General features: G+C 42.0%; 1 protein-coding gene across 6 annotated transcripts in view; it reads right to left on the minus strand.

The window, feature by feature from the left end:
• ptk2aa (protein tyrosine kinase 2aa) overlaps positions 1-16655 on the minus strand; it is a 163712-nt gene that overhangs the window by 96293 nt on the left and 50764 nt on the right. For 4 of the 6 annotated variants that reach the window (XM_031788848.1, XM_031788847.1, XM_031788849.1 and 1 more), the window contains exon 2: positions 9990-10016. Coding sequence is in view for 3 of the 6 variants with exons in the window: in XM_031788841.1 (XP_031644701.1) it covers positions 9990-10016 (27 nt within the window). In the remaining 3 variants the exon portion in view is untranslated. Of the gene's footprint in view, positions 1-469; positions 645-9989; positions 10017-16655 lie in introns of all 6 variants that reach the window. The other 2 variants (XM_031788842.1, XM_031788850.1) reach the window with 1 other exon arrangement.

Consider the following 16655-nt stretch of genomic DNA (forward strand, 5'->3'; position numbering starts at 1 on the left):
GAAGAAAGAATCCCTGGCAGTCAATGATCGCATTAAGGGCTAACCTTTGTGATGATCTGAGACCCCTGGCAATCTGCACAGAGGAAATACCATAATGATTTCATTTTCTCAAACCTCAATGTAGTTAATTACAGTGAGATGGCCCAGAGGGGATGTCTAGGACACGGAGTCTTCGTCTCAAATGCTTTACATGAGAACACAGCTTCAGTCTCAAGTGGCACCCTATGGGCCCTGGTTGAAAGTAGTGCACTACATAGGGAATAGGGTGCTATTTTGGACACATTTGCTGCCTATAAGGCTATAATATTATCCATAGACAACTTGGGGTAAACCACCTTCCTTCAAATCATTGCTATGTTTTTACTTACATGACAAGTTAAGAATCTTATTATTATTTTTGGAGAAGAACACAGTTCTTTGCCTTGATGACAGCTTTGCACACTCTTGGTATTCTCTCAACCAGCTTTACCTGGAATGCTTTTCTGACAGTCTTGAAGGAGTTCCCACATATGCTGAGCTGCTTTTCCTTCACTCTGCAGTCCAACTCATCCCAAACAATCTCAATTGGGTTGAGGTCAGGTGATTGTGGAGGCCAGGTCATCTGATGCAGCACTCAATCACTCTCTTCTTGTTGGGTCATTGTCCTATTGAAAAACAAATGATAGTCCCAATAAGCGCAAACCAGATGGGATGGCGTATTGCTGCAGAATGCTGTGGTACCCATGCTGGTTAAGTGTGCCTTGAATTCTAAATATATCCCTCCCAGTGTCACCAGCAAAGCACCCTGTGGGACCTTATATGTGACTAGTTTCAGGAAACTAGGAGTATGTCACACGTCACTACTTCACAGGAGAGCGTTTTGAACATAATAATTGTTTTAATCAAAATGCCGTATTGGCAGAAATTCCTTCTGGAACATGTGAACTTTACAAACTTGTATGCCATCTGTAAATATGAATAAAATTGTTAAATTACAAACTAGTTGGTTTAGCCACAGAAAAAGTCAGAAAAAAGTGAGAAAAACATATTGAATTCAGGCTTTAAGGGGAATGATACTTTCTGAAGACACTGTATGTGGCATCACAGACTGGCCCCTGTGGGTGAGTTTAAGTTGAAGGCAGATATTTATGCTGCCAGTTAATTTAATCATTGTCTGCTTACTGAGCAGACTGCCAATGAAACAAGAGGGGGTGGAGAACAGAGAATGAGAGAGGAGGAGAAGAGGAGCAGAAGAGAGTAGCCCTGCCTGGCTGCTCCATCTATGGGTATTCATGTGGACTGGGTCTGCATCCCAAATGACACCCTATTCCCTATGGTTCCTGGTGGAAAGTAGAGCACTATATAGGGAACAATGTGCTATTTGGAACATAGTGGATCAGAGGGACAGAGAGCCCCAGAAACAGCCGGGGCAGACAGACAAAGGGGCTATGACTGAACCCCATGGAGAGGGAGAGGTGCTCTTCCCAGCTATTCAGCTCACATCACATCCGGCCCACTGTTCCCAAACAAAAGCCTCTCACCCACCCCTCCTTCCCGCTTCCTTGTCCATATTTCAATAGCAGGAGCCCAAGCCGGGGCACGTGTTACCAAACCATACAGACACCAGGCTGGGGCACGTGTTACCAAACCATACAGACACCAGGCTGGGGCACGTGTTACCAAACCATACAGACACCAAGCTGGGACACGTGTTACCAAACCATACAGACACCAAACCTTACACGGCTGGGAGCAGTGGCTGAGAGTAGGCCCACACAGAAACACACACAGAAACACACACAGCCGTATGGTTCAGTGGTGCATGCAATCATCAGCTGAATATGTAACTGGTCTGTCTGCAGGCCTGGGTTCTAATAGAGAAGACAAAGACAGACATACTGTAGGAGTCTCTAAGACCATGGTTAAATACATACTGTAGGAGTCTCTAAGACCATGGTTAAATACATACTGTAGGAGCCTCTAAGACCATGGTTAAATACATACTGTAGGAGTCTCTAAGACCATGGTTAAATACATACTGTAGGAGTCTGTAAGACCATGGTTAAATACATACTGTAGGAGTCTGTAAGACCATGGTTAAATACATACTGTAGGAGTCTCTAAGACCATGGTTAAATACATACTGTAGGAGCCTCTAAGACCATGGTTAAATACATACTGTAGGAGTCTGTAAGACCATGGTTAAATACATACTGTAGGAGCCTCTAAGACCATGGTTAAATACATACTGTAGGAGTCTGTAAGACCATGGTTAAATACATACTGTAGGAGTCTCTAAGACCATGGTTAAATACATACAGTAGGAGTCTCTAAGACCATGGTTAAATACATACTGTAGGAGCCTCTAAGACCATGGTTAAATACATACTGTAGGAGTCTCTAAGACCATGGTTAAATACATACTGTAGGAGTCTCTAAGACCATGGTTAAATACATACTGTAAGGGTCTCTAAGACCATGGTTAAATACATACTGTAGGAGTCTCTAAGACCATGGTTAAATACATACTGTAGGAGCCTCTAAGACCATGGTTAAATACATACTGTAGGAGTCTGTAAGACCATGGTTAAATACATACTGTAGGAGTCTCTAAGACCATGGTTAAATACATACAGTAGGAGTCTCTAAGACCATGGTTAAATACATACTGTAGGAGTCTCTAAGACCATGGTTAAATACATACTGTAGGAGTCTCTAAGACCATGGTTAAATACATACTGTAGGAGTCTCTAAGACCATGGTTAAATACATACTGTAGGAGTCTCTAAGACCATGGTTAAATACAAACTGTAGGAGTCTCTAAGACAATGGTTAAATACATACTGTAGGAGTCTCTAAGACCATGGTTAAATACATACTGTAGGAGTCTCCAAGACCATGGTTAAATACATACTGTAGGAGTCTCTAAGACCATGGTTAAATACATACTGTAGGAGTCTGTAAGACCATGGTTAAATACATACTGTAGGAGTCTGTAAGACCATGGTTAAATACATACTGTAGGAGTCTGTAAGACCATGGTTAAATACATACAGTAGGAGTCTCTAAGACCATGGTTAAATACATACAGTAGGAGTCTCTAAGACCATGGTTAAATACATACTGTAGGAGTCTCTAAGACCATGGTTAAATACATACTGTAGGAGTCTCTAAGACCATGGTTAAATACATACTGTAGGAGTCTCTAAGACCATGGTTAAATACATACTGTAGGAGTCTCTAAGACCATGGTTAAATACATACTGTAGGAGTCTCTAAGACCATGGTTAAATACATACTGTAAGAGTCTCTAAGACCATGGTTAAATACATACTGTAGGAGTCTCTAAGACCATGGTTAAATACAAACTGTAGGAGTCTCTAAGACCATGGTTAAATACATACTGTAGGAGTCTCTAAGACCATGGTTAAATACATACTGTAGGAGTCTCTAAGACCATGGTTAAATACATACTGTAGGAGTCTCTAAGACCATGGTTAAATACATACTGTAGGAGTCTCTAAGACCATGGTTAAATACATACTGTAGGAGTCTCTAAGACCATGGTTAAATACATACTGTAGGAGTCTCTAAGACCATGGTTAAATACATACTGTAGGAGTCTCTAAGACCATGGTTAAATACATACTGTAGGAGTCTCTAAGACCATGGTTAAATACATACTGTAGGAGTCTCTAAGACCATGGTTAAATACATACTGTAGGAGTCTCTAAGACCATGGTTAAATACAAACTGTAGGAGTCTCTAAGACCATGGTTAAATACATACTGTAGGAGTCTCTAAGACCATGGTTAAATACATACTGTAGGAGTCTCTAAGACCATGGTTAAATACATACTGTAGGAGTCTCTAAGACCATGGTTAAATACATACTGTAGGAGTCTCTAAGACCATGGTTAAATACATACTGTAGGAGTCTCTAAGACCATGGTTAAATACAAACTGTAGGAGTCTCTAAGACCATGGTTAAATACATACTGTAGGAGTCTCTAAGACCATGGTTAAATACATACTGTAGGAGTCTCTAAGACCATGGTTAAATACATACTGTAGGAGTCTATAAGACCATGGTTAAATACATACTGTAGGAGTCTCTAAGACCATGGTTAAATGGTTACCTAGTCAATTTAAATTATGTGGATTAGAATCACAAATTACTTGTATAACTGGGGGAGGGGGGGACTGTCAATCATAACATCCTGCAAATACGGAATACACACACACAAATAAGCAGGTGTATCTGGTATGCAACGTTCTTCATTGAAAAGATGATTGAAGACAAACATTGAATATCCCCACTGACAGTGATAGGAGTTTAGTGCACACAAACACACACAGTCTGAACCCAGGACAGATCCCATATTAGCCATCCCACAGCTGCTCAGGTAGGCTCTAGAACAGCCTGTACATCTTACCCTTCTGTCGCCGTTAAGGTTTTCACAATAATCCTTTTCACCATTATCGCTTTCATCTCTGCAGCCACATAGTCAGTTGTCACCTAATGGACTGTGTGTGTTTGTGGGGGTGTTGTGGAGCCAGCCACTGTTGAAGGTCAGGGGGTTGGATGTTGTACTACTCATCACTCCCTCTCTCGTGGGGCTTTCAACATCATCACACCTTATCCAACATACTTTACCTGGGTAACAGTGTCACATGGTTCCACTAACCATACAGTACATAGTCATGGAGGTTTGTGTGTGTCACACACCACTGGATTACACAATCTACTGTAGCTAGCTAAGTGCAATCGATCCAGATGGAACGTCAATAGAATGTGTGAATGTGTGAATATTGATCTAAGAATGGATGCCATTTTAAACCATGACCTTGTCATCTCTGGTTTATCCAGGGGGACTCAGAGCATTCTGTATGGCTTTGCACAACTGGAATTAAACATGATCTAGATTCTAGGACCATTATAAACCTACAAACGTGTATTATAGGTTTTATTAACCTATGTGGGTGAATGATAGGTATCATAAGCCTACATAGCAGTTTTAACATTTGAACAGTGATAGGTTTAAACTAACTCCCAAACCTCCTAACCCTGCAGAACTCAACCCATGTAACCCAACCCAGATGAAACAGAGAAACAGGGATTATCAATGATTACTTGCCTTTAATTTAATGAGTAATTTACATAACAATGCCACTACATCATTTGAACTCCTAATCAGTATTCCCTGGTGATGATTGCTATGTATCTGCCTTGCTAAAGAGTGCTGGAGCAATTAACATATACAACTTGCAGTGACCACCTTATTTAACCACAACCCCTGGGATGTGGAGAGACAAAGGGTACGTACCAAATGGCACACTTTTCACTACTCCCATAGAGCTCTGGTCAAAAGTAGCGCACTCTATAGGGAAAAGGGTGTAATTTGGGACACACACAGAAAGAGAGTGCAGCGTTTGGAAGCTGTCCTCAGAGTTTCTGTGGTCGTCAAAGAAGATGAGGTGCTAGCTAGACAGACAAAAGACACAGTCTGGGGGGTTGTGAATGAACAAACTAACTTTACTTTGATCAATCCCCTAAAATCTGCCATTCTAAATATCAATATGCCAAAATGGCTTCCAGATGCTGCAGCTCATTGAGAGGAATAACAGTCCAATGCAAACTCAGCTCTATAGCTATCAGTTGGGGATTATTTTTATTTTTTAATTGACAGGTGCTATCTTAACATGTCTGATAAGAAATGCTCATTTTGGTCTAATGTTGCAAAATGTTTTGATATGATGTGCCCTACTGAATGTAGCCCAGGTGTTTGTATAGCCAAACCAAAGAGGAGTATTTATTTCCTCTATTCCGTGAGGTTTCTCTCCGTTATCATGTCTTTTATGGAGCTGGGTCACTTCATCATTCTCCAATATTACTATAGGGGGTTTAGGAGGGCAGGGGACACAAAATGGACAACAACTGTGTGTGTGTGTGTGTGTGTGTGTGTGTGTGTCTGACATCTGTGCATGCGTGACCTGACACTAGGTCATCTATAAGTCTTTGCTAGGTAAAGCCCCAACTTATCTCAGCTCACTGGTCAACATAGCAGCACCCACCCGTAGCACAAGCTCCAGCAGGTATATTTCACTGGTCATCGCCAAAGACAACTCCTCCTTTGGCCACCCAACTACCTCATCCCCATATTTTTTTTTTTTTTTTTTTCTCCTTTGCACACTAGTATCTCTACTTGCACATTCATCTTCTGCACATCTATCAGTCCAGTGTTTAATTGCTAAATTGTAATTATTTTGCCACTATGGCCTATTTATTGCCTTACCTCCCTAATCTTACTAAATTTGCACACACTGTATATAGATTTTTCAATTGTGTTATTGACTGTATGTTTGTTTATCCCATGAATAACTCTGTGTTGTTTGTGTCGCACTGCTTTGCTTTATCTTGGCCAGATCGCAGTTGTAAAGGAGAACTTGTTCTCAACTGGCCTACCTGGTTAAATAAAGGTGAAATAAAACAATAAAATAAATAAAAGATTAAAAAAAAACAAGTCATGAGGTCGAAGGAATTGTCCGTAGAGCTCAAAGACAGGATTGTGTCGGGGCACAGATCTGGTGAAGGGTGCCAAAATATGTCTGCAGCATTGAAGGTCCCCAAGAACACAGTGGCCTCCATCATTCTTAAATGGAAGAAGTTTGGAACCACCAAGACTCTTCCTAGAGCTGGCCAACCGGCCAAACTCGAGGATGTAATCACTGCCAAAAGTGCTTCAAGAAAGTACTGAGTAAAGAGTCTGAATACTTATATAAGTGTTATTTTTTATTATACATTTGAACAAATTTCTAAAAACCTGTTTTTACTTTATCATTATGGGGTATTGTGTGTAGATTGGTGAGGGGGAAAAAACTGTTTAATAAGCAATTTTAAAATAAGGCTGTAACATAACAAAGTGGAAAATGTGAAGGGGTCTGAATACTTTCCGAATGCACTGTATATACACACTGAGTGTATAAAACATTAAGAACCCCTCTGTTCTGCTCTCAGAACAGCCTCAATTCGTAAGGGCATGGACTCTACAAGGTATCGAAAGTGTTTCACAGGGATGCTGGCCCATGTTGACTCCAATGCTTCCCACAGTTGTGTCAAGTTGTCTGAATGGCCTTTGGGTGAGTGAGACTAAACACGTTGTTCATTACACATTCTATAATGTTCTATAATGCGTTCTGGTACGGCTATAGAGTTCTGGTATGGAGTTCTGGTACGGCTATGGAGTTCTGGTATAGAGTTCTGGTACGGCTATGGAGTTCTGGTATGGAGTTTAGGTACGGCTATGGAGTTCTGGTATGGAGTTCTGGTACGGCTATGGAGTTCTGGTATGGAGTTCTGGTACGGCTATGGAGTTCTGGTATGGAGTTTAGGTACGGCTATGGAGTTCTGGTATGGAGTTTAGGTACGGCTATGGAGTTCTGGTATGGAGTTTAGGTACGGCTATGGAGTTCTGGTATGGAGTTTAGGTACGGCTATGGAGTTCTGTTATGGCGTTTAGATTATAGGTCGACCGATTAATCAGAATGGCCGATTAATTAGGGCCGAGTTCAAGTTTTCATAACCATCGGAAATCCGTATTTTTCGGCGCCGATGTGCCGATTTTTACATTTTTATTACACCTATGTTTAATCTTTATTTAAAGAGGCAAGTCAGTTAAGAACACATTCTTATTTTCAACGGTGGGTTAACTGCCTCGTTCAGGGGCAGAACGACAGCTTTTCACCTTGTCAGCTCGGGGGATCCAATCTTGCAACATTACAGTTAACTAGTCCAACACAATAACAACCTGCCTCTCTCTCGTTTCACTCCACAAGGAGACTGCCTGTTACGCGAATGCAGTAAGCCAAGGTAAGTTACTAGCTAGCATTAAACTTATCTTATAAAAAACAATCAATCATAATCACTAGTTAACTACACATGGTTGATGATATTACTAGATATTATCTAGCGTGTCCTGCGTTGCATATAATCTGACTACGCACACAAGTATCTAAGTATCTGAGTGAGCGGTGGTAGGCAGAAGCAGGCGCGTAAACATTCATTCAAACAGCATTTTTGTGCGTTTTGCCAACAGCTCTTCGTTGTGCGTCAAGCATTGCACTGTTTATTACTTCAAGCGTTTAACTGAAGTGAAATGGCTAGCTAGTTAGCGCACGCTAATAGAGTTTCAAACGTCACTCGCTCTGAGCCTTCTAGTGGTTGTTCCTCTTGCTCTGCATGGGTAATGCTGCTTCGATGGTGGCTGTTGTCGTTGTGTTGCTGGTTCGAGCGAGGAGAGGGACGGAAGCTATACTGTTACACTGGCAATACTAAAGTGCCTATAAAAACATCCAATAGTCAAAGGTTGATGAAATACAAATGGTATAGAGGGAAATAGTCCTATAATTCCTATAATAACTACAACCTAAAACTTCTTACCTGGGAATATTGAAGACTCATGTTAAAAGGAACCACCAGCTTTCATATGTTCTCATGTTCTGAGCAAGGAACTGAAGCGTCAGCTTTCTTACATAGCACATATTGCACTTTTACTTTCTTCTCCAACACTTTGTTTTTGCATTATTTAAACCAAATTGAAGATGTTTCATTAATTACTCGAGGCTAAATTGATTTTATTGATGTATTATATTAAGTTAAAATAAGTGTTCATTCAGTATTGTTGTAATTGTCATTATTACAAATAAATAAATACATAAATTGGCCGATTAATCGGTATCGGCTTTTTTGGTCCTCCAATAATCGTTATCAGTGTTGAAAAATCATAATCGGTCGACCTCTAGTTTAGGTACATGGAATTCAAGTGCCAGAGACTTTACAGCAGTAGAATGATGAAACCCAAAGGACATTTTAGTGTGTGTGTAGTCTCATTAAGGAGTGAGACGGACAAACAGGCTTCCCAGTGACCTTCATCATCCACAGGACACACACACACCTTCGCTCTCTCTCCCCTTCAGCTCAGCTAATATCCCCTTCCTAAATAATCTTGAGGAAATATATCTTTACACTCTGAACACAGACACTGTCGGTGGAGGGGATTAATATGACTTCACTTCGAGGATGGAAGAGTGAGTGAATATATGCTTGGGTGATGAAATGTAACTTCCTTATGTTATAAAAATACATATGACCAAGACACATATGATTCTTCATGTTCTAAATCGTTCAGTGGGGTCCTTCTAACGTATCATTAACATTATATCCAAAAAGTTGGATTTTGTAACCTAATACATCCGATAATAAACACCAAGCTGTGTTGACAGAGTTCACATGTTGTGGTGGTAGTCTGCAAAGCTGTTTCGGTGGATCCCAAAAAGCTCATTTATCATGACGCATGCTGAATTAAATGTAAAAGACTTTGAAAATAAAAAGCTTCACAGAGATATACTTGTTTTTGTAAGAAATCTTACGAATTTCGCATTAATATGAAGAGCGTACACTAAATTATTAAAATACTAAAATGAAATGCCTTAAACTATATCCATCTTACCTCTATATTGTTTTATATCCTCCGGATTCAAGAAGAAAGATGATGAGTTCAACACTAACCCTGTAAATCAGCCTTAATTCTCACACAGCATCCAGCTTTGCTGATGCAATGCTTTCCCCCAGATTTTTTCCTACAAGGCTAAAAACTACAAGAACTTGTGAACGGATTATGATAGACACAGGTTTGGACCATTTGTTAACATTATTTTACCCATTGGTCAAAAGATGCGTTTCTGATTGGTCACTAAGAATAGTAGCCTAGATCCTCTTGGGAATAAGTGGATGTGCCCTTCATATGAGTCGATGTTGGTGCATTAAAATGTAGATGACAGACTTATCTAGTAGGAGCCGTCTATTCATCAGAAGAGCACCACTATAAATCAGACCTGCCTACCAAGGTTTATCTGACCAGAAGTTAATGAGAAACTTTCACAGCGTATAAGATCTATTGTAGTTCACAGCATACAGTATGAGATCACTTGTAGTTCTGAAGGCCACTCACCTGTGTAGTAGGAAATTCTTGAAATATCTGCAAGAGAAAGAGAGACGACAGGGAGGTCAGTTGGTTTGATCGGTTGTTGATCTGTCAGTTCAGCACATTAGGTTCAGTGGAGTCGAGGCAGCATGTGGTTTAGTGGGTCAATGATAATCCTAGAGGGCAGCCTGGCGGCTCCAACCCAACCCGGTCCCTGGTCATGGAGCGCCCCCTAGCTGCCTGGGAGATAAAGCTCTGTAGGTCCCAAATGGCACCATATTCCCAAATAGGGCACTACCTTAGACACATAGGGGCCCATTGGGGCCAGGGCTGGCACAGAAGGGGACTCCTATGATGACACCATAATCTGTCAGTGTCACAGTTCAAAGTGAACCGGATGGCAGGGTAACAATCTGAAGGAAGTCCTCCGGGGTTGGGTTTCAGAGTGGCCATAGACAGACAGACAGGACGGAAATACGTGGTTTTAGTCTCTCAGGTTTCAGAACAGGGTTAATCAATTGTCAGGAGAGTACAGCAAGAGTACAATGAGAAGGATGAGTCATAAAATTGGCATGCACTTTGTGTGTGTGGATGTGGGTGGAATGGAACCAGACAAACTGCAGGTGGGTATGTAGGCTAAGGTCAACTGAAGTGGTGAAATGTCAAGTGGCAACAGAATGTTTTTTTTTTTAAAGAGAGAGACTGTTGCCTTCTCAATGCCTCTCATTCTACCCTGGCTTTGTGTTTGAACACACTGTCTTGGCACCCTATTCTCTATGTAGTGCCCTATATGCCAAAAGTAATGTACTATGGAGGGAATAGGGTGCCATTTGGATGAGAGTAGAGACCAAATAAACCCGTAGACCACAGATGGACACCAGCCATCCAACTCAACAATCAAGAGGCTACAGAACAATGATCAACATTGACACGCATCCCAAATAATACTATTTTGCAGTTGGTTTCATATCAACATCGGTCCCATGATCCATCACTTGAACATTATTACATTGACTTGATGTGTAGGTGGTGTAGGTCTCTCAGCCTATAACCAGATCAACCAAGCATATATTACTTATAGGGGTGTCTATAGTTGTAATAATTCGATTTCTGAGAAAGAGCTTGAGGCCCAGAATGAACCATATGCTCCTGGACAGACCATGATGTCTCTAAAGAGTCTGTCCTTCCTGAGTAATGAGTATAGGGTTGGTAAAGAAAACCTAAGTCCTTTAATAATCAATATATCCAAGCGCCAGTTGATCAAATCACCATGTGAAAGGCAGCTTGAGACCTCTGGATTGACTGTTCATCCAGGGCTTAAAAGATTAGTCCATTAGCCCAGTGTCTCTTTAATAAACTAGCATCACCTCAGTGCATATGGTCCTCTCTCTTTGTCACTGGATCACCAACTAGATAGGTCAGCAGTAGAGGCTGGTGATGCTAGTAGCCAAGCTAGCTTTAATAGGACTGATCACACCTCACTGCACTAATGCTAACACTCGCTAAGAACCAGCCTGACCCGCGTGGCCCATGTCAGTGTCAAGGTCTCTTCACTGTGGTCAGTGTAACGTATGGAGGACCGTATGGGGCTGTGGTGGACGGCCCCGGTCTGCTCTGTCCCCTGCCTGGTGCCTGACCCCACAAAGCCCCTCTGTCTGGCAGAGGGCCCAAACACCTGCTCCTCAATCTGTCCCCAGGACACACACATTCAGGGAGGGAGATATATGGCCTGGGAGTGCCTAATGCTTACATTTATCTTAGCGCAGGGGAAAAGCGAGGTGAGATAACACGGCTTTCTCAAAACAAGGCTTTCTCTTTGAAGCATTTTAGAAAGCAAGGCACTCTTCTCACCGGTGAATTTGAAAGCTGCTGGCAGCTCAGTGTTGACAGAGAGGCAAAGAGCAGTGTCTAAAACAGACAGACAGACTGAATGAGTGTGGGGGTGTCAGGTAGGACAAACACAACAATCACTACTGTCAAATATGCTTGTCCTCAAGGTATCTTACTGCCTGGCTTTCAAATCCATTTTTAATGACTCATAATCCCTGATTGAAAAGGCCTAAATGGGGCTTTCTTTACATATCAACCTCTGAACTTAGCATGGGCAGAACGCTAGAAAGAGATGAGTGTCACAGGCTGTGTTTTTCCTGCTTTGTTCCAAGACAGAGTCCCAATGCCACCCTATTGACTAGAGTCCTACGGTCCTATTACCCAATGTAGTGCACTATAGGGAATAGGGTAATATTTGGGGCAAAACTGCCTCAGTTATGTAGCTACCAGAGCAGACGTAGAGGGCTACAGTGCTAGCCACATGTGATGGTCTGGTGGAGGGGTGGAGACCATGTGAAACTGCTGAGACACTTTGTTCTAAAAGAAGAGTGCTGGGGTCTGGCTTGGGGACAGTGCCTGCCGTATATCACCTACAGACACACACAGATAAAGAGCATTCTGCGAGCAAGTGAATAAATTCAGTCCTCTGAGAGCGCCTAGCGACGCACACACACACACACACACACACACACACACCAACCCAGAGATGTACACACCACAGATTGGGGCATCAATAAACCAGCGAGCATTGCCTGACATCATGTGAACCAGGAATGTCACTCACACAAGCTGAAGCACATGTGAAGGTCAATATCTGCTTTCATGTCCAGCCCATATAAAGAGCCATTACCAACAAGCATTCATAACCCATAAGATCAATCATTCAGCCAGTTACACAGGCTAGGCCTGCTGCTGTCCTGTGAAATAATGACGGACTGGGGTTTGTCCAAAATGCCACCCTATGCCTTATATAGTGTACTACTTTTGACCAGAACCCAGGCTCTACATAGGGAATAGGGTGCCTTTTGGAACAATAGGGTGTCTTTTGGAACGCAGCGAGACTAGAATGCTGACTACTCTCAGAATAGCCATCCAGCCATCCACAGGTCTGTTATCAAGCTTTTCAATGGCTGTTTTAAGCATTTTGAATTGTTTGGGGCTTCAAGCTGAACTGAGGAGTAGGGCTGGGACAATACCAGTTTTGCGATACTCGTTAATATAGTGGCAAGGAAACAAAACACAAAGCGGATTTAACATCTTTAGGAAAACAGCTCTAATGTTGGAAATAAACATCATTATGTTGTCATCCAGATTCACGTATATATTTTCCAAGCTATAGAACACTATTTTACATATATCCGTTTTTTTTTAAAGGACCAAATAGTGAGATCTGCTTCTTGTTTTCATTTTAGCCATGGAAAAAATATTGCGATACTAGTATCGTCCTGGCCCTACTGAGGAGACCATTGTTTTGGAAGAGAGTCCATCTCTTGCAGCATGTTAAAGGAAAGCCTTGACCCTCAAAACACCCTCTTACAACAACATATGTGATTGACCAAGAGACATAATAGGAAATAGGCCCACATATTACTGGAACCTAATCTAATCCAATGGGAATGGTGCTAAACTGGCAAATCCAAATCGCTGAGTATGAAGCAAACGCAAAATCCCGGTCTACCACAAAGAATACATTGTGAGAGTGAGACGCATAATTACCTAGTGAGGAGGTTATAATTCTCCTGGCTCCAAGCTGTCTGCACTCTCCTTCCTTCCTCATGTCTCTCCTTCCACCTGATTATTGACTTGATTAACTAATCTACTTTTACCTGCCCAATCAGGATTAGGATTACAATTAATGCTTTCAGGAGATAAACCGAGAGAGAGAGGGGAAAGAGGAATGGGAAACGTTGCTGATTCTACTGTAAGTGATGAGAAAACCTCTTAACATCCAGGGGTTTGTTCAGTAGAACCCCAAATTAAGCCGAGAGAGAGAGGACAAACATTTTACTGAGAGGATTAAACTGAAATGTAGAGACGAGGAACATCTTTCTAGAGTTACCCGTGGGAAGACAGATTCTACTGAGAGGAATCAGGAACACTTTTGAACCCTATAGCCCCCAACACTCTACTCAGCACATTGGATGAAATCTATCACAGTGCCATACAGTTTTGTCACCAAAGCCCCATATACTACCCACCACTGTGACCTGTATGCTCTCGTTGGCTGGCCCTCGCTTCATATTCGTCACCAAACCCACTTGCTCCAGGTCATCTATAAGTCTTTGCTAGGTAAAGCCCCGCCTTATCTCAGCTCACTGGTCACCATAGCAACACCCACCCATAGCACGCACTACAGCAGGTATTTTCACTGGTCTCCCCCAAAGCCAATTCCTCTTTGGCCGCCTTTCCTTCCAGTTCTCTGCTGCCAATGACTGGAACGAATTGCAAAAATCACTGAAGCTGGAGACCCATATCTCCCTCACTAACTTTAAGCACCAGCTGTCAGAGCAGCTTACATTTCACCTCACCTGAACATAGCCCATCTGTAAATGGCCCATCCAACTACCTCATCCCCATACTGTATTCATTTTTTCTCTCCTTTGCACCCCAGTATCTCTACTTGCATATTCATCTTCTGCACATCATTCACTCCAGTGTTTAATTGCTAAATTGTCATTATTTTGCTACTACGGCCTATTTATTGCCCTACCTCCCTTATCTTACCTTATTTGCACACACTGTATACAGTGGGGCAAAAAAGTTTTTAGTCAGCCACCAATTGTGCAAGTTCTCCCACTTAAAAAGATGAGAGAGGCCTGTAATTTTCATCATAGGTACACTTCAACTATGACAGACAAAATTAGAAAAAAAATCCGGAAAAATCACATTTGCAAATTATGGTGGAAAATAAGTATTTGGTCAACAACAAAAGTTTCTCAATACTTTGTTATATACCCTTTGTTGGCAATGATAGAGGTCAAACGTTTTCTGTAAGTCTTCACAAGGTTTTCACACACTGTTGCTGGTATTTTGGCCCATTCCTCCATGCAGATCTACTCTAGAGCAGTGATGTTTTGGGGCTGTTGCTGGGCAACACGGACTTTCAACTCCCTCCAAAGATTTTCTATGGGGTTGAGATCTGGAGACTGGCTAGGCCACTCCGGGACCTTGAAATGCTTCTTACGAAGCCACTCCTTCGTTGCCCGGCCGGTGTGTTTGGGATCATTGTCATGCTGAAAGTCCCAGCCACGTTTCATCTTCAATGCCCTTGCTGATGGAAGGAGGTTTTCACTCAAAATCTCACGATACATGGCCCCATTCATTCTTTCCTTTACACGGATCAGTCGTCCTGGTCCCTTTGCAGAAAAACATCCCCAAAGCATGATGTTTCCACCCCCATGCTTCACAGTAGGTATGGTGTTCTTTGGATGCAACTCAGCATTCTTTGTCCTCCAAACAGGACGAGTTGAGTTTTTACCAAAAAGTTATATTTTGATTTCATCTGACCATATGACATTCTCCCAATCTTCTGGATCATCCAAATGCTCTCTAGCAAACTTCAGACGGGCCTGGACATGTACTGGCTTAAGCAGGGGGACACGCCTGGCACTGCAGGATTTGAGTCCCTGGCGGCGTAGTGTGTTACTGATGGTAGGCTTTGTTACTTTGGTCCCAGCTCTCTGCAGGTCATTCACTAGGTCCCCCCGTGTGGTTCTGGGATTTCTGCTCACTGTTCTTGTGATCATTTTTACCCCACGGGGTGAGATCTTGCGTGGAGCCCCAGATCGAGGGAGATTATCAGTGGTCTTGTATGTCTTCCATTTCCTAATAATTGCTCCCACAGTTGATTTCTTCAAACCAAGCTGCTTACCTATTGCAGATTCAGTCTTCCCAGCCTGGTGCAGGTCTACAATTTTGTTTCTGGTGTCCTTTGACAGCTCTTTGGTCTTGGCCATAGTGGAGTTTGTAGTGTGACTGTTTGAGGTTGTGGACAGGTGTCTTTTATACTGATAACAAGTTCAAACAGGTGCCATTAATACAGGTAACGAGTGGAGGACAGAGGAGCCTCTTAAAGAAGTTGTTACAGGTCTGTGAGAGACAGAAATCTTGCTTGTTTGTAGGTGACCAAATACTTATTTTCCACCATAATTTGCAAATAAATTCATAAAATATCCTACAATGTGATTTTCTGGATTTTGTTTTCTCATTTTGTCTGTCATAGTTGAAGTGTACCTATGATGAAAATTACAGGCCTCTCATCTTTTAAGTGGGAGAACTTGCACAATTGGTGGCTGACTAAATACTTTTTTGCCCCACTGTATATATATTATTTTCTATTGTGTTATTGACTGTGTGTTTGTTTATGCCATGTGTAACTCTGTGTTGTTGTTTGTGTCACACTGCTTTGCTTTATCTTGGTCAGGTCGCAGTTGTAAATGAGAACTTGTTCTCAACTAGCCTACCTGGTTAAATAAAAGTTAAATAAAAAAAATAAAAAGTTAAAAGAACGATGCCTGTGTGTATTTCGCCTGCAGTGCAAGGCGGGAGGAAGTTCTGTTTCCATATATGCAGCAGGGCATCAGAAGACTGCCAAGTGCTGACAAAGCAGGACGACGTAGCCAAAACAAGGTCAGCTGGACCTCCACTAGCATATAACTACATTACGCTAGGGAAACGCTCTCCTTGAGTTAGCACAGGCTACTATGAGAGAAGGACCTACAGAGTAGATTCCTGCACTACACTAGGCTAGGCTATAGGCTAACAGGAAATATAACCCAACTGTACACATCAGCTTCACTCCTTATAATGAACAATGCACAAGAAATCCCCAAAATAAAGGGATTGTTATTTGAATGACAGCAT

This window comes from Oncorhynchus kisutch, linkage group LG14, assembly GCF_002021735.2.
Source record: "Oncorhynchus kisutch isolate 150728-3 linkage group LG14, Okis_V2, whole genome shotgun sequence".
NCBI classification, from domain to species: domain Eukaryota; kingdom Metazoa; phylum Chordata; class Actinopteri; order Salmoniformes; family Salmonidae; genus Oncorhynchus; species Oncorhynchus kisutch.